The following is an 18,029-nucleotide window of genomic DNA, read 5'->3' as shown; positions in this document are numbered from 1 at the left end:
TTTAATTTGCATAGTCTTGTATATTTTTTCATCTTTATCTTTTTTTTTCTCTGTATGTTGTATTTTTATTTTGTATGGAGTCGAACCTGTCTGCAATAAAGAATGACTACTTGATCTTTGCTGCCCTCTAGAGTTTTCCCCCCCGTTAAAAGCCAAGTTTGTTAATTTTTAATCAGATCTAGTTATTCTTTGACATGTTAAAATATAGCATGACTTAAGAAAAATTTAAAAATCTAAATGTAGATGAATATTACACTTTGATTTTCAGTGGGACATTTTGTGGATTGAGAGAACTGATTTCAGTATTTCCCACAACCGAAAGGTATCTTGAACGCAACTATTTTTGACGACACCGGAAGTGATAAAGGCATTGTGCGTCCATTTACAGCTCATTTGAGACCGTGGTAGAGAAAGTATTTGTTTTAATATTGTTTTAATATATTATAGTGTTGATTTTTATTTATTTAATGCATGGTTAGAGCGTCTGTTCTAAACTGCTAAGCAGTAGGTGCCGGAATTTTTCGGAAATTCAACCATTACGTTGTTTGCGAAGCCAACCGGCAAAAAGTCACAAGAAGGAGAAGAAGATCTCTGCCTGGTACGTAAACAATCAATGTAAGATCGTGAGTTAGATTTGTTCACGTTTGGTGAACACTGTTTAATGTTGGCGATTAATTTAAATTGGTGTAAAACTGAAGTTGTATAAATCTTCGTGTGCGTTAAAATCCGTCCTTATCGTCTCAAAATAACTCTACTAACGGCTAACGTTAGCTGGAAATGTTTACTCTTAACAACTGTCACCTTTAATTTACTGGCACAGTAAGTTCTAAGCCTGTGGGAAAACATTTTGCTAATTGGTTTCTCTGATAACCTGGGTTTAGTGCTGTGTATATGTGACGTTTATTTAACAAATACATTCACATGAAGAACTGTGTGTGGCAATTCGTCGTTTACGAAGTGGACATTTTGCCGTGAATCGCGTCTACAAGTACATTAAACATTTTACTCTATAGAGTAATGGAACGGTTGAGGCGGCCAGCACAAAATTGCAGTGTCTCGGGTTCGAATCAGTCTATGTACGTCAAGAAAAATAAATAAATAAATAAAATAAAAAAAAGACAAGGTTCTACATGCTGGGAGATTTATTATTATATTAGCGGTAGGCTGGAATGTCGACAACAGCCTGAGGGTTAGGGTTAGGGCTAGGCTGTTAATGCCAGTAACAGCCTATCATTGGTGGCAAAACAAAACAAAATAAAAACTTACTGAAAAGAGACAAAAGGGTATGAAGCAGGCAGGAACCATGCTCAGTGTACGACTCGGTCCAGCGTTTGACCAATCAGAGTATCCATCCATCCATCCATCCATCCATCCATTTTCTTGACCGCTTATTCCTCACAAGGGTCACGGGGGTCCAATCAGAGCAGTTCATGGCAAAATAACGCTAGCAGGAGAGTTGCCGGTCACTGCAAAAATATCCACTGCCCATCGTTTACTTGTCTCATCACTTTCTCATTTATCCTCAGTGTGTCTTATGCTGGACATGGATTCTTCTCGGCAGCCTAACAGAGCCAATCCCAAACGAGATGCGCAAGGCAGTCAAAGTGAGTCTAAAGCTCCCTGCCGCAAGGATGCCTATGCCAGACTTCTAAGCCAGAACCGCAGCAGCACCTTCACAAAGTTTCTGGAGCAATATGCCAAGGAGTCATCTCTTCCTAGGGAAGATAATGGAACAAACACAGTGCTTCAAGCTCAAAGTGACAAGATGAGCATACCCCAAGAAAAAAGGGACCTAATGCCAAATAATCTGTCTGATTCAAGTGACTTTTCCCCTTCTTCCTTAAAAGACAAAGGAGACGAGAGCTCTCTTTCATTGTATATGATGAAATTGAGTGTTCAAAATGCACAGCATGACAGCGAGAGAAAGCCAGGTGTGTCTGAAAAGCATAGGAAGGGACAGAGAAGGGATACTGCCACTAGCCAAGATGGGGACATTGAGTCAGGAGAGGAGCTATGTTCTTCAGGCCCAAATGACTCCAAGAAGCACCATCGTCAGCGGAAGAAAACTAAGGACACCAGCAAGGATATTTGTAAGGACGGCAGCCGGATTGTTGACAGTGTCCAAAATAAAGACAGTTTAAATAAACTGGAACAAGAGGGCACAAAGAAGACCAAAAAAAAGTATCCGCCCATGCAGCTGGAGGAGTGCAAGCCAAAAGCTGTAATATCTAAATATTCAGGTGACAGTCCCAGTTCCAAGTCCCCTCATGACATTAACAAACTGCAAAAACCCACAGGTACGTGTAGTAAATCCTGATTATACTAATGAATATACAGTATTTGGAATATTGTGACTGCTTTAAATTGCTTTCAAATTTGTTTCAGCTTCCAGTGCCAACTCACCCGCAGACAAGAATAAGAACAAAGGAGGCAGAGGGTCAAGGAAACAAGTGTTTGAACCCTACATGACATTTGAAGATGTTTCACATGGCCTTAAAAGAGGAGAACTTATTCAGGTACACTTGCTCAGAGGTGTATATAAATATGTGACTTGCTTACATAAAATATATTGGCATCTGTTGTTGTCTATAATACTTTTTTGAGGTAACTCATTTAAATTTGTACACCCTGCATGTGTGCTGTATTTGCCTAATTTGCTGTTCTTTTTCATATGCTAGTGCTACAATAGGAGTAACTGTGTGAACCATGTAGCCTCTACTGAAAAGACTGTTGCCTAATGTGAATTGTTTTTTTTTCCTCAGGGACAATTGCGAATAAACCCCAAGAAGTACCATGATGCTTTCATTCCATCTCCTGTGAGTCAATCTTGCTGACAGTGATAGTTTGATCTTAAAATAATTTGATTACCTTTTTTTTGTAATAATATACCGGTAACCTTATTACCGGTACTTCACTGCCTAGTTGAAATTTACAAATAAACTTTTTTTTTGTTTGTTTACAGGATGACACAAGAGATATATTTTTGGATGGTATAATTGCTCGTAACAGGGCATTAAATGGAGACATCGTTGTAGTGCAAATCTTACCACGGGAACAATGGAAGGTATTCTACTTACTGTATATACTTCCAGATTGATCTATCCATGAAATGGTTTCAATCCCCACACTATACCACAACAGTAATTCCCAAAAGCTGATTTACACATTATTGCTATTGATTCAACTGATCTTAATGGTTTTCCCATGTAGGTTGTTAGGTCTGACTGTGACGGAGTCAGTGAGTCAGAAACCCCTAAGGGAAACCTGGTCCGAACTACCCTGAAGAAGATGGTGCAAGGGCAACATGTTTTTGTGGAAGATCAGCGTAGTGAACAGGGTCAGGTCACAAGCAAAGGTCAGAACACAGCCCCGATGATTTAGGTACACCTAAACAATGTAATGAAGTGAATTAAGAGAACTTAGTCAAAAACATACAACGGTAGTATTGCTTAGGTTGGATGATCATGGGTTGTCTCTATAAAACAATATATCACTATTAGAAGTATTTGGGCTGCATCAAACACGTGCTCTAATATTTTGGTTACTTTGTTTTGATACCTAATTGTGACTCTGTAGAACAACTTTGGTTATTATACCCTACTTCAAACTACAACCACAATATTACATGTGTTCTTAAGTTAATACCTCTGATGGTGTCAATGCTAGGCACAATCTCTTTGTAAAAGCAGAACTGTTGATCTTGCTTTCATTCTGGATAATATTAGATTGTGTTTGTGTATCCAATGGAGTTGATTGTGAGTACATTGCAGATATATAAAGGACTGAACAAACTACACACTTGTACTTCCCCAAAATGTTTCTAATTGCCTATATTAATAGTCTAAACTTTAAATATGCTGCGAACTATGATCCCAAAATAGGCAAATATTTCAAACTCATCCGACAATATAAGTCTTAAAAATAAATTTCTTCCACATTGTTTGAGTTTGGAAAAATGCACCAAAATTGTGCATGTATAATCATGCATATTCATGCATATGCATACAACCCAGGCTAAACTTGACTCATCCCTGATATACAAGGAAACTTGGCTCTCAGTAAAAGTGTATTACTTTACCATGTTCATTTGACACAAGTTATTGCACTACTTCCCACTTAAATGAAATAAGCAGCTGTCTTTTGTTTGCAGACCATCTGGATACCACCTTTACACCAAAGTCCAATGGTGAAGTGATTCAAATGACTGCTAAAGTGAGCTTTGTACTTCAATAATATTATTTATTTTTAACTCATTTACTCCCAATAACGTATAAATCCGTTTTTTTAAATGCTCTAAGTGTCCCAAAGACGTATTTATACGTTGTTGTTTTTTTTTGTTGTTGTTTTTTTTAATGCTAGAACATACAGAAGGCTTTGATGCATCCTCTCAACTGCAAAGAACGGTTGCAGAAATGGTAGTTATTACACAAACGGCCAGCAGGTGACAGCAGAGCAAAGGAGATCAACCAGGGCCATGTAGAAAAAAAAGCTCAGTTACTTACAATTTTAAATAGATTTGCGAAAACTGATGAAACTTAGCTCTCTTCTAATTCTAATTGCTGCAAAACGGAAACAGATAGAAACACTTTTTTTCCTGACGAAAGAAGAGACTTTAATCTTTCTTTTGATAGGTTCCATGCTTTCATAGCAATAGAACACAATAGTCTGTGGGCCTTGCAAAATCAGTCAAAATCCAGTAAAACAGCCGGGAGCTAACGGGATTGCTTCTGTGAAAATGGCTGTGAGTGAATGAGTTAAACAGATATCAACTCTGGCCTTTATTCATCTTAATTCCTTATGATACCTTTCTCATCATCCATGTACCAGGTGGTGTATATTGTTGAAAAGAAGCACTCAAGAGCTGTGACTGGTTTCCTAAAATTTCTACCTGACAAGCCTTTTGCCATGTTTTCCCCTGTGGACCACCGCGTGCCAAGGATTAATGTTCCCCTATCAGACTGTCCAGAAGATTTTATCTTCCGCCCTGATGATTTCGCCAACACACTTTTCATCTGTCGCATCACCAACTGTCCGGCTGACAGCAACTTTGCAGAAGGGTGAATATTGAATATTGTCTGGACTGCACGTTGATTCTCATGTTAATGACTCTCCCTTGCTTTGTGTTCCATCAGTCGACTGGCAAAGACACTGGGCCAGGCTGGGGAAATCGAGCCAGAAACGGAGGGCATTCTGTTAGAATATGATGTTGATTTTTCAGAGTTCTCAGATGAAGTGATTGATTGCTTACCCAGGAATGTGCCTTGGAACATCCCACCAGAGGAGATGGCCAAGAGAAAAGACTTAAGGTGGGATCTGTACAGTCAGCTTATGCTTATTGAGGGTTCTCTTCACAACAGTTACCCGAATTAGCAAGTTTGAACACACATAATTACTATCCTATGTTAACAGTTGCGAAGTCATAGTTGCAGTAAACATTTGTGTGATAAACACACTAGGCAATAAACGTACATTAGCATCCTCCTGCATGTTCACAATTGCCAACTAGTGAATTTAAGCATTTGCAGATGTTTTTTCTCCGTTCTCCTGTAAAGTACGGTATGAGCCCTGCGATTGAGTGGCAGTCACTCACAGGGTGTATTTAATTGGTGCGTTCATTTACCTCATTAGGAATAATTGTACATTCATGTTTAGGAAGGAGTGCATCTTCACAATTGACCCAGCAACTGCCAAAGATCTGGATGATGCCTTGTCATGTAAAAAGCTCCCAGATGGTAATTTATACATTTGAACTCAAATACTTGGAAAATGATGGCTACTCATAACTGGTGGTGCTGAAGCACTTATTGGAGATTGGGGGCTTCTCAGCAGATTGTTCTCTATGTATATTTGTGTTTAATACAGGCAACTATGAGGTGGGCGTACACATTGCTGATGTCAGTTATTTTGTGGAGGAGGGCAATGCTTTGGATAAGATTGCCAGCCGGCGAGCCACAAGTGTGTATCTTGTACAAAAAGTGAGTAAACTAAATTATTATTCACTTAAATTGTGTAGATAATTCCCAGTTTTATAATTGAATAGATCATTTACTTCTGTTGAAGCACAACTGTTACTTGATCGCTGTGATCTTGTTCGTTTCTACCAGGTCATCCCTATGTTGCCAAGGCTGCTTTGTGAGGAGCTGTGTAGTTTGAACCCTCTCGCTGACAGGCTTACCTTCTCTGTCATTTGGAAAATCACACCTGAAGGAAAGGTATGTTTATTGGAGAATCACAGGATTGTTTTTTTTTTGTGTGTGTGTGCTGATGAGGTGCATGGAAAAATGGGGTTAATAACTCAAAATGAAAATCCAAACTATTTGTCCGCAGTCTTAGTATTATATTTCTTGTTCCCCTTTCAGATTTTGAGTGAATGGTTTGGCCGCTCCGTGATCCGCTCGTGTGTCAAGTTGAGTTATGATCATGCTCAGAGTATGATCGAGGCCCCTGAGAAGACATTTGCTGCTGAAGAGCTGCCTCCTGTGGACTCTGCGCACAGTATTCACGTGATCCACCAGGCGGTGCTGAACCTGCATTCCATTGCGAAAAAGCTCAGAGCTCAACGTTTCTCTGGAGGAGCGGTCCGACTGGACCAGGTATTTGAAGATACTTGATATACTGTAGATGGTTGGACTGCGTGTTTCCCTTATTTAACTTAACCACTTCAATTTTTTTTGTCCTTGTTTCAGCTGAAACTCTCTTTCATATTGGACAAGGAGACCATGATGCCCCAAGGCTGCTACATTTACCAGTACAGAGATAGTAACAAGTTGGTATTTGTGCTGCTATACTATTATCACTGAATCTCAAAGCATAAGTTCTATATTGATTCATATTTATTATATCACATATTTACATTATAATCCAAGATCGTATATACAGTATATTTTATCTAAACGGGACCTAAAATGTTTTCCCCCTGTTTTCTAGATTGGTTGAAGAGTTCATGTTACTGGCTAACATTGCCACAGCCCACCATATTTACAAACACTTCCCTGAGTTAGCATTGCTGAGACGCCACCCCCCACCCAAGACTAAGATGGTGGATGAGCTACAGGAGCTGTGTGAGCAGCTGGGCATTGATATTGACCTTTCGTCTGCTGGTGCCTTGCATGTTGGTATTCAATACAACAGTATAGCTTTAACCATTTGATGATTACCATTCAATCTCTATAAATGTTTACGGTTAAATTAGGTAATTGAATTCTTTTTGCTTCTATTTTTCCAAACATGTAGAAGAGTCTACTTTCCACTCTTGGTAATGATGAATATTCCATTGCTCGGAAAGAAGTTCTTACCCACATGTGCTCCAGAACTATGCAGGTTAGCTTGATTGTTTCACTCTATGGTTGCTGTTTGTCGAAGTGAAATAGATTTTGTAGGCCAACTACATTAAAATCACACGCACACATGTTTCTAAGTTTTTTTTCTTTTCCTACTGGATAATCCCACTTCCGTCTGCTCATGTGAACATTTTTTTCCTGTACTGTCCCAATTCACATGATTAAACGGTAACTTCTATCCCGGGGAAATCCCGGAAAATAACGTCAGGCTCTAATCAATAGTATTAGTCATTTTAGATCTTGGTATCGGTATTGGTGCCTACTCAAGAGTTGCATACTCGTACTTAGGGATGGGTACCGAAGATGGTACTGTTGTAGCATGGACCAATTTGGGGCGGTACTTCTGAGCACTGATTCACTTAAAATCAAATGGTGCCTTGTTTCCGTTCTGAAGCACGTCATTCTCTCAGTTGTGACTGTGCAGGAGTCGGAGAGTTGATAATTTTCCACGATGCACTTGAACGCAACATTGTACGTACACCAGTGTACTGACGTCACCCACTCGCGCTGGTTTTCACCCGCTAAAAATACATTTCCTGGTTTGGAACAGTAACCGGTTCAAATGTGAACGGTCCCATATACCCATCCCTACTCGTACTGGTATCGGTCTGATAAAAAGTGGCATCAAACATCCTTAATATTGATGTAACAAAAACATGCTGCTTGCTGTAATGCACCAGCCAAATGTCTACCGTATTTGTGGATGAAGTTAATAATTCTGATCTTTTTCTCTGGACTATTGTGTTTTCTAGATGGCATTATACTTCTGTACAGGTGTACTCCAAGAGGAAAAGCTTTTTAAGCATTACGCCTTAAATGTTCCTCTTTACACTCACTTCACATCACCCATCAGACGCTATGCTGACATCATTGTGCACAGATTGCTGGCATCTTCACTGAGTATGTGTTTTAAACATAATGCATGTGTAGATTTCATGAAAACAGGCAACTTTTTTTTGACAACCCCCCTTTTGTTTTATTTTTGTATTATTATTATTATTATTATTGTTGTTGTTATTTTTATTATTATTATTATTATTTTTTTAACATTTTCTGCTCTCTCTATTTTCATTCAGAATGTGGGCCCAAGTTAGGACTGTCAACAGAGGAAGTCCGTAAACAGACTTCACGCTGCAATGAGAAAAAGAATGCATCCAAAAGACTACAAGAACTGAGCTCCGATCTCTTCTTTGGAGTTTTTGTAAAGGTTGGTAACAGCATTCTACCAGTAATCTAACAATATGTTTATTATTGTGGTTGTATAAAGATGACTTATTTGGCTACATGTAAAAGGCAAATGATAGTAACTTGAACTATTGTCCCACACTGTCTAATGTAAAGGCTGTATCTTAGACAGTTGTTCCATTTTCTGTCATGATAATCCATACATGTGAAGGAAGTCATTTTTCATAATTGTTTTCAATTATCATATTCATTTAAATCTTTGTTAAACAGGACTGTGGCCCCCTGGACTCCGAGGCCATGGTGATGGCTGTGTTGGATCAGTCCTTCGATGTGCTGGTCCTGCGTTATGGAGTGCAGAAGCGCATCTACTGCAAGGTTGTCCATTATATACTTTGTCTGCAAATTATTCAGCATTTACATTTAGTGCATCGATCATAAAGCCAATTAACAAGTGCCGTCTTTCATCTTTAATGAGGGCAAGCATTATCAATCAGTGTACCACCAGCTGCTCACAGCAACAACTCTAGTTGTTTGATTTGATTTGATTTTGATTGATTTTATTGAACATACAGCATAAACACACAAACAGAGAGACAGCAGAAAAGAAAATTTTAACATAAAAGAAACATAAAATCAGTCAATAACAATCTGCATGTTCAAAAGGGAGTAGGAAGAAGTTGAAAACTTATCTAGTCCTACCCCTTATTCATTATATCTTTTAACTTATTTCATTTACAATACAATAGGTTATATTTCAATAAAAGAAAATATATGATCCTGCTCATATAGCGTATATACATAAAATTAATAGAAATAAACGATAATAATACATCCACATACTCACGTATATAATTTTCATTACACTCATTCTGGTACATCGGAATTTTTTTTTTACATTACTACAATTGTACTAGCTTATGTCAGACTTAAATAATGCTCTTGAACTTTTCTTTTAAACATTTTTTTAAACTCAGCAAGTGACTTGCATCTTTTCAGCTCATTACCAAAATTGTTCCACAAATTTACAGCTCTTACAGAAACACTCCTTAGCTTAATATTTGTTCTCGTTTCAGGTTTTTTATAGACACTTGTACCCCATAAGGACTGTGTCTAATTTCAAATAGCTTCTGAATACTGTGGCAGAGTAGATTATTATATACTTTGTACATTATTTGTGCTATTTTAAACTCAACCAAGTCATAAAATGTCATTATATTTAGTTTAATAAATAGTGAATGTGTTGGTTCTCTAAATTTTGATCGATTAATAATTCTTATGGCATGCTTTTGCAATTTAAAGATAAGGTCGGTATTTGTTTTATATGCATTTCCACACAATAGGTCAAATATGGTAATAATAACGAACAATATAATGTATATAATAATTTTTTATTCAAGACATCCTTTGTTTTAGAAAGTATCCCTATGATTTTTGACATTTTCCTTTTGACATTTTCTATGTGTGGCTTCCAACATAATTTATCATCAATAACTACCCCAAGGAATTTATTTTCATACACTCTCGCTATTTCAATTGAATTCACCATAATTTTAACTTGATAAGTAATTTCTCTGGTACCAAAAACTATGAACTTGGTTTTATTTCAATTTAATGATAATTTAGTCATGTCAAACCAATTTTTCATTGTATTCAATTCATACTCCACAGTAGTCAGAAGCTGCTTCAGGTTGTCTCTTGAACAGTAAAGAGTTGTGTCATCAGCAAATAAAACACTTTTCAGTATTTTTGAAACACAACAAATATCATTTATATACAGTATAAATAATTTAGGACCCAGCACAGATCCTTGGGGAACACCATGTGTAATCTTCAAATACTTTGATTGTGTGTTGTTTAACTGCAAATACAAATTTCAAATGGAAGCGTTAACACTAGGGCTGTCAAAGTTAAAGCGTTAATAGATTAATTAATCACAGAAAAATGTCGCATTAATCACGTATTAACATATATTAATCGCACTATTTTTTTGGACCGCGCTTGAGCCTTGAATGTAACCGCGGATGGTTACATTGAAGGCTGCGCAGGTCAGTGATTAGGTCAATGCACGGCATTTCCTACGCCTGTTGTTCCAAGATGAGTGGGGTGACTCCAGTTGGTGTGCTCGGTGGTAAATTTTGCTTTAAAAAACACCCCAACGGGACTTTAGATAAAACAAAAGTAATTTGCGTTTAATTAATTAATAATTGCTCAATTGCACCCAATTGATATGATGCTGTTACGTTTTGAGCAATACACGCATGCGTGCAATTGCGTACATGCATTTAATCATTGTTTGCAAATGACATTCAGATAATAAAATGCGTCAATGTCAAAATATTACGGTATTTTGTATTTATTTCATATTACGCAAGTAATTTATTGATTAATCGTGATTAATCAAAATTAAAAAGTGTGATTAATCAGATTAAAAATTGTAATCGTTTGACAGCACTAGTTAACGCTCAAACGACGGAATTAACTGTGACGTAACTGTTGATGAATGGAGCAGATCTGACAGTTCTTATCCACCTGGAGGCCACACTTTAAGAAAGCAAAGCTGACAGCTGAGTTGAACATTGATTACCAGATACTCTAGGCATATGATAAAAAGAGGAGAGAGCGGCGCACAGCAGATTGGCACTTGATTGATTTCAACAAAGCATTTTTTTTTTCCCTGTGACCATCAGTCTGTCGCCGGACTGGTCACATTCCACCATCACAAGGTGGGGAAAAAGTCCGAGATGACTCTCTTGTGGACAGCAGAGGACCCACAGAAACCTCCATTTGAGCAGGTGAGTCTCTTCTGTTAATAATAGTCTTCCTGTAGCCAGTGTGAAAATGAAAAATGACTATATTCTGCTTTAAGTGGATATTGAAAACACATTTGTTCTTTTCACCTTTATTATTTTTTTTTTTAGAGCGGTAGCAAATACATACTACAGTTATGCACATGATCGTAACTAAAGCATTAAAATATGGGCAAGACAGTAATATTTGGTTGCAGTGTTGAATAGTGTTAAGGTTTTGTGAATTATTGGTTTCTCCACAGGTCATTTCCATCTTCACACTAGTGGAGGTGCAGCTCAAAGCAGACAGCCTGCCCATGAAATGTATTGCATTACTCAAGAGGCCCAATGCGATTGCACCATAAATACTTGATTCGTAATGTAAGCAGTGTTATTGTCTTACACATGAGCTGCAAAACACTCATATGCAGTCTGACATTGTGACTTGAAGAAAGAAAAACTTGTAACACTTTGTGAACTCGCGAATTAATCATGCTTTGTATTTAAAATGTAGCACAGTATCGTCTATAGAGTAGACAGGATTGATTATAGATCATTTTATTTAGTCCAATAGATTTAACAGAGTCTTAAGATACAGAAAGTGCTTTAGTTAAAATATTAATAATTGTTGTGTGTTTGTATAGTGTAAGTTTTGATGGCTTTGTTTTGGTATATGGGAATACGAACTTGAATTTATTTAACTAATTTAGGTTAGTACCGCAGATACCATTTCCACACATCAAGTATTATTTCTTAATTTGCATTATTTATGTAAATGCTTCATTTTACAGTTGTGATCAAAAATTTACATACACTTGTAAAGAACATGATGTCATGGCTCTCCTGAGTTACCAGTTATTTCTACAACTCAAGTTTTTATCTGATAGAGTGAGTAGACTGCGATTGGCTGGCAACCAGTCGAGGGTGTCCCCCGCCTACTGCCCAAAGCCAGCTGAGATAGGCTCCAGCACCCCCCGCGACTCTTGTGAGGAATAAGCGGTCAAGAAAATGGATGGATGGATGGAGTGAGTAGAACAGATACTTACCGGTATTTGACAAAAAGCCTAATAGTCATAAAAGAACATTTCATGAATGTTTTTGACAATAAAGTATCCATTCCAATTACTCAGAGAAAAATCAGAGTTATAGAAATAACTGGAAGGAGTGCCATGACATTCTTTAGAAGTGTATGTAAACTTTTGATCACAACTGTAAATAATGAAACTTTTATTTTTCACATAGGAAAGTTCATGTTCTCACATTTGAATGTACACTACTCACAAAAAGCTAGGGATATTTGTCTTCCAGGTGAAATTTATGGAAGATGTCAAAAGTTCATGGTACAGTAATATAGGAAAGTAGGACATTTAAGAAGGATGCACTGATGATTTCCTCATCTCAAACAATACAGTGAAACAAAAAGCCAAATATCCCCAACTTTTTGTGAGTAGTGTATATTTTTTTTCTGAAAAGGTGTTCCACAAGGCTGACACTAAGCACTGTGTTAGTCAGGGTTGGCTTAAGATGAATAATTTATTCATACCTTGTTTTTATTTTAAGATTTGGTATAGACTTGAATTGAAATTGCTGCTGAACATAATTATTGCTTTACGCTGGCTAATGTAACTGAAGGCTGTTTTTTTGTTTTTATTTGTTTTTTGTTTTTTTTTATAATGTGGAGACTTTTAGAATTTTATTAATTTTTTTTAGATTTAACTTTTGAACAAGCCTCTGTTATGTTTGTTATATATATATATATATATATATATATATATATATATATATATATATATATATATATATATATATATGTGTGTGTATAGAGTACCTGTGCTTGTTGAATTTAATTGAACTGTGCCATTTTAAAGATTCTTGTTTCTTCTCAGTTAATGATGTATACACTCTTTTTGTTTTGCTGCAGCCTGGGCTTTAAATGTATTTTAAAGGTCCCATGCCATCACTGTTTTTTTGTTTTTTTTTGTTTTGTTTTGGGGTTTTTTTATAAACAGGCATGAAAATCCTTCACCTTTTGGCAAAATTTGTCGTTTTGAAACTCAAATAGGTCACCTATGTGAATCGTGCAGATCCGATGAGAAAATAATTTTGAGGGGTTGGGGGTTGTGTCGTCTGTTAAATGAGCTAATTGTGGGGACAATGAAGTGTTTCAAGCGCATTTATTTTTTGTTCAAGCATGCCAGGTTTTCTCTTGTTAGACTACAAGGGTAAAATCTGGGTAAATGCACCGTAAACTATCGTTAATTCAGCTGAAAAGGCGTTTGACACCCAGGCCGCCAGCAGTCTAGAGAAGTGGGAGGTCTAAGGCAATTACATCATCAAAATGCGACGCGTGGTTTCCTTATGTTGCTTACATTGCAGGCACTCCATATGTAATTCTCTAAGCCTCTTTTAAGCTGTTTAAAATTAAAAACAACATAAAGAATTGTACGCATTGTATATTTAAATACAAAACATTATTCATTTATAAAGCATTGCTAATGCTAAGTGTGATGAGACACTCCCATTCAAATCTTAACGGGAAATTAGCATCGACTTGGAGAATGATATTCCTTCAAATAACAAATATTCACACACTTAACAGCTTTTGTTGTCATGACAAAACATCAAAGTTTGCCATACCGCCATAGCAAAAACAATAGACAAAAAGCTTTGAATAAGTACATGGCCTCAAATCTCTGAGAAGTTTGTTAAAATACGGCTCTTTAAAAGGGCAACCTTTTTTTGTTTTTGGTTTTTGTAGGTATTGGGCTTTTACATGTGCCTTCCAATTTTCATAGATCTTGTGAGGAGTAAGCAGTTAAGAAGATGGATGGATGGATGGATGAATGGATGGATGGATGGATTGGATTGGATTGGGATGGATGGATGGATAGTTAAACAATACAACCGGAACTAATTTGTCAGTAATTTGTAGAGGGTGCTACTGAGCCATTTATTGAAAATGGCACAATAAACCTCTAAAATACAGTTGTTGTTGTTGTTGTAGTTTTTTTGCCAGGCCTACAGTGTGTGTGTGTGTGTGTGTGTGTGTGTGTGTGTGTGTGGGGGGGGGTTGTACATAATACATAGTGAGGACCAAAATACGTCTTTATCCAACAGAATGAGGACATTTTTGTGAAGTGAGGACATTTTGGCCGGTCCTCACTTTGCAAGACCTCTTTTTGAAGGTCAAGACTTGGTTTTAGAGTTTAGGTTTGAATTGGGTTATGGTTGGGGTTAGAGTAAGGGTTAGGTTTAGGCAATCATTTTTGATGGTTGCGGTTCGGGTAAGGCTCTAGGAAATGCATTATGTCAATGGATGTCCTCACAAAGGGTTGGATGTCCTCCCCCTCCCTCTCCCTGGGCCTGGGGCTCCCTCCCCGGCCCGGGCGTCGGGCTCCGGGGGCCGGGCGAGGGTTTGGGGCCTGCCCCACTCCGGTATAACTCCTGGCGCCCCGGGCGGGCTCCGGTGGCCGGTGGGCTGTCCGGTAGCCCTGCTGCGCTGGCTGTCCGCCCATTGTGGTGCCGGGTGGATGTGGTGGGGGGCGGGTGGGGGTGGGGGTGCTGGGGGGCGGGCGTGCCACCTACACCCGCCGGGTTGGGTGAGGCCCCGCTGGTCGCTCCTCTTACTCACTTCACTAGCTTGCACTATACACTTTGTAAATATACACATAGGGCACACAACACATTTCTTGGTGGGGTGGGGAAGGGTGGAAACACCGTCTTCACCCTTCAACTCCCCTCCAATTTTAATGCACCTCACGTCCAAGGGGAGGGGTGAGTTGGGGCGGGGAGCCATCAGAGGGGATGGACTGCAGTGCCTGGCAGCGCTGTGGTCCCCCCCATTTGTGTCCCTGCCCCACCACTTTGTCCCTCCATTCCCTTTTTTAATGCACCACACATATACATATTCATTTTTTTGGGGGGGATACGGGTGTGTCGGAGTAGGGGAAATTTTTTCCCCCTGCTCCGACTCACCTGCTCCCAATTTTAATGCACCACACGCACACACTTGTATATACACTGGGTGGGGCCACATTCACGGTGTAAGGGTAGAGCTCGCCAGTCGGCGAGCTGGCGGACTCAGTAACAGGGTTAGGTGTCACTAGTACTCTGGCGTGACGACCGGGGCCTCTCCCCACCGGGCTCGGTGTTCTGGTGTTCCGCCTTCTCCCCTGGTGCTTCCTCCTCTGCTTCCCCCCTCCCGCCGCTGTGCAAATCTTGCGCGGCTGGAGGTGGGGTGGGCACATCTTCCCTCTCTGCGCTGCTGCCCGGTGCCGGTTTCCGGGGGGGGGGGTGGGGGGTTCTCGCGGGGGGCCGGGTTCGCGGGGGGGGAGGGGGGGGGGCGGCCGTTGGGGGGGGCGGCTTGTTTGGGGGGGCGGGGGTGGAGGTATGGGTGGGTGGGGGGTTGGGTGCTGGGGGTCGGGGTGTGTTCGGGGGTTTGGGGGTCGGGGGTGGTGGGGCCTGGGTCGTGGTGGATGGCGGGTTTGGGTGGGGTGCGGGGGGGTCGTGGGGGGATGGGGGCTGGGGACCGGTGGGGCGCTGTGGGGGCCCGCTGGGCCTCGTTCTGCGGCCTTGGGCTCGGGGGTGTGGGCCGGGGCTGGGGCGGGGGTGTTCCGGGTGTCTGGGTCGGCTCGCCGACCGGTGTCCGCTCGGGTGGCTTGGGGGTGGCCTTGGTGCTGCCGCGGCCTGGGGATTCCGGGGGGGGGGGGGGGGGGGGGGTGCTCGCTTTGCTGGACCGCAGTTGACGGCTTCTTTCTTTGGTGGTGGTCCTTATGCATGCCAGATCCGTCGCACCAGCATCTACTGAAACTCAACAGAAGTACCCTCTCCCTCCCACAGCCCCTTGAATCAGTTGGTGCTGGTGTCTGTGGTTCTCACTTTGTTTTATCTATCCTTCCCTCCTTCCTCTCTTTAGTTTTTCCTCTGGTCACTTGAGATCTTAATTTATTAGAAGTATGAGGTTTCTGGGGTTGGCATAAGACTCTGGTTTTGTAACCACGCAGGAGGGGTCTTGTTGGTGCTGGACTTCACTTTGATGGATTGGATGTACTGGCTTCTATTGATCTCACTCTGCCTTATCGATCCTTCCCTCCTTCCTCTCTTTAGTTTTTCCTCTGGGCTCTTGAGATCTCGTTAAATTTGCTGGAATTTAGAGGCTTCCGGGGTTGGCGTAAGACTTTGATTTTGTAATCATGGGGAAGGCAGGAAGTGTTTGGTCGGTGCTGGATGTCACTTTGATTTACCTTTTTTTTCTCTTTATTTCTTTTTTTTCTGACCTTTTCTCTGGTCTCCTGACCATTTAAATCTCACGACTCTGGCAAGATTCTGAAGTACCTGGTTAAGGCGAAGGGTAATGGGATATTTATAAGGTTTTAGGTGAATGAATGAGTATAAATTTATACGTATTTGCACGCATGCACACGCACGCACGCAAACGCACGCAAACGCACACACGCAAACGCACGCACGCACGCACGCACGCACGCAAACGCACGCAAACGCACGCACACATACACACACACACAAAAAAAAAAAAAAAAAAAAAAGAGCAATGATGACAAGACGTTGAATCGGTAAGACTACCGAATGAACAATTCTGAGCTCTTTAGAGAAAAAAAAAAAAAAAAAAAAAAAAAGGATGTCCTCACAAAGATTTATGTACAAGGATGTGTTGTGTGTGTGTGTGTGTGTGTGCGTGCGTGCGTGTGTGTGTGTGTGTGTGTGTGTGTGTGTGTGTGCGCGTGCGCGCAAATATTCATGTGTTTTCATGAATGTTTATGTCGATGCTCAAAAACTTATTTTTTTCCTAGCAGAAAGCATGTCAGGGCATCAAGTGTTTCTCTTAAACTCACAGCCATGCAATTTACCCCTTGCAAAAATGCACGAGTTTTAAAGCATGTTTATTTAGGCTCTCAAAAATGCAATTCATTTGTTGAACGAAATAATAATGATTGAAAAGGTTAATTCATTGAAGAAGAATAGTATCCTCACATCGGTAGCTGCTTGGTCTCTGATGTGGCATGGGACCTTAAAGAAAATGTGTTCACTTAACAAATAACTGGAGTTAGTTTATTTTTTACGATATGTGTCATGTGTCAAATTGAAGTACTTTGCGTTTTGTAGTGTCACCGTCATGTGTAACTTTGTTCTTGCTGGTATTCAAAGTGCGGTTGTGTTCCTCTGGCATCCTACTACGTGCTTGGCTCTTTTCACAACGGCCATTTTTACATGTGTATTTGATTTGTTAAATATGTCATGACAAAAGTAGCAATAAAGAGCGTGGTAGAGACAAAGGCTGACATTTCATCTCTGGATAAATATACTTGAATGTACTTGGAAATGCATTGCCCGTATGTCTGTATCTGTTTCTTATTTTTATAAATGAGTGTCTGCAGTTAACTATCACAATGTGGTATTCAACAGTGATACTGATATACTCATACCTAATAAATGTATACACTATCAAAGGGTGTGTTAAAGTAGTTTGACACGGAAGTGCCGTTTAATTTACAGTAAACTTATGCAACCATATTATTTTAGTTTTTAATTACCTTTAATTGTGTGAGTTTTGCAGGTATTTCTGCATTATTTTTTGTGTTAAAAAAAAAAGTGTGGTACGTAGCCATTTTATTACATGTGAACCACAGAAATATTATGAAAGCTCTATTCTGGCGTCATGATAAAGATCAGTGAGCAAAACATTAATCCTTGTATCCAA

General features: G+C 39.7%; 1 protein-coding gene across 1 annotated transcript; it reads left to right on the top strand.

Moving 5' to 3' along the window:
• The first annotated feature begins 369 nt into the window (after positions 1-369).
• Positions 370-14,296, top strand: dis3l2 (DIS3 like 3'-5' exoribonuclease 2). Its single transcript, XM_077535639.1, has 21 exons — positions 370-598; positions 1,527-2,297; positions 2,386-2,516; positions 2,763-2,816; positions 2,963-3,064; positions 3,211-3,355; positions 4,151-4,212; positions 4,828-5,057; positions 5,133-5,306; positions 5,653-5,732; positions 5,863-5,975; positions 6,105-6,212; positions 6,360-6,593; positions 6,687-6,766; positions 6,928-7,111; positions 7,234-7,320; positions 8,093-8,240; positions 8,417-8,547; positions 8,796-8,900; positions 11,213-11,317; positions 11,575-14,296. The coding sequence occupies exons 2-21, from the start codon at positions 1,535-1,537 to the stop codon at positions 11,674-11,676; spliced, it is 3,138 nt and encodes a 1,045-aa protein (XP_077391765.1). The 5' UTR covers positions 370-598; positions 1,527-1,534; the 3' UTR covers positions 11,677-14,296.
• The last annotated feature ends 3,733 nt before the right edge of the window (positions 14,297-18,029 follow it).

This window comes from Festucalex cinctus, chromosome 1 (genome assembly GCF_051991245.1).
Source record: "Festucalex cinctus isolate MCC-2025b chromosome 1, RoL_Fcin_1.0, whole genome shotgun sequence".
Classification (NCBI taxonomy): domain Eukaryota; kingdom Metazoa; phylum Chordata; class Actinopteri; order Syngnathiformes; family Syngnathidae; genus Festucalex; species Festucalex cinctus.
This window is presented reverse-complemented; position numbering and strand designations above follow the sequence as displayed.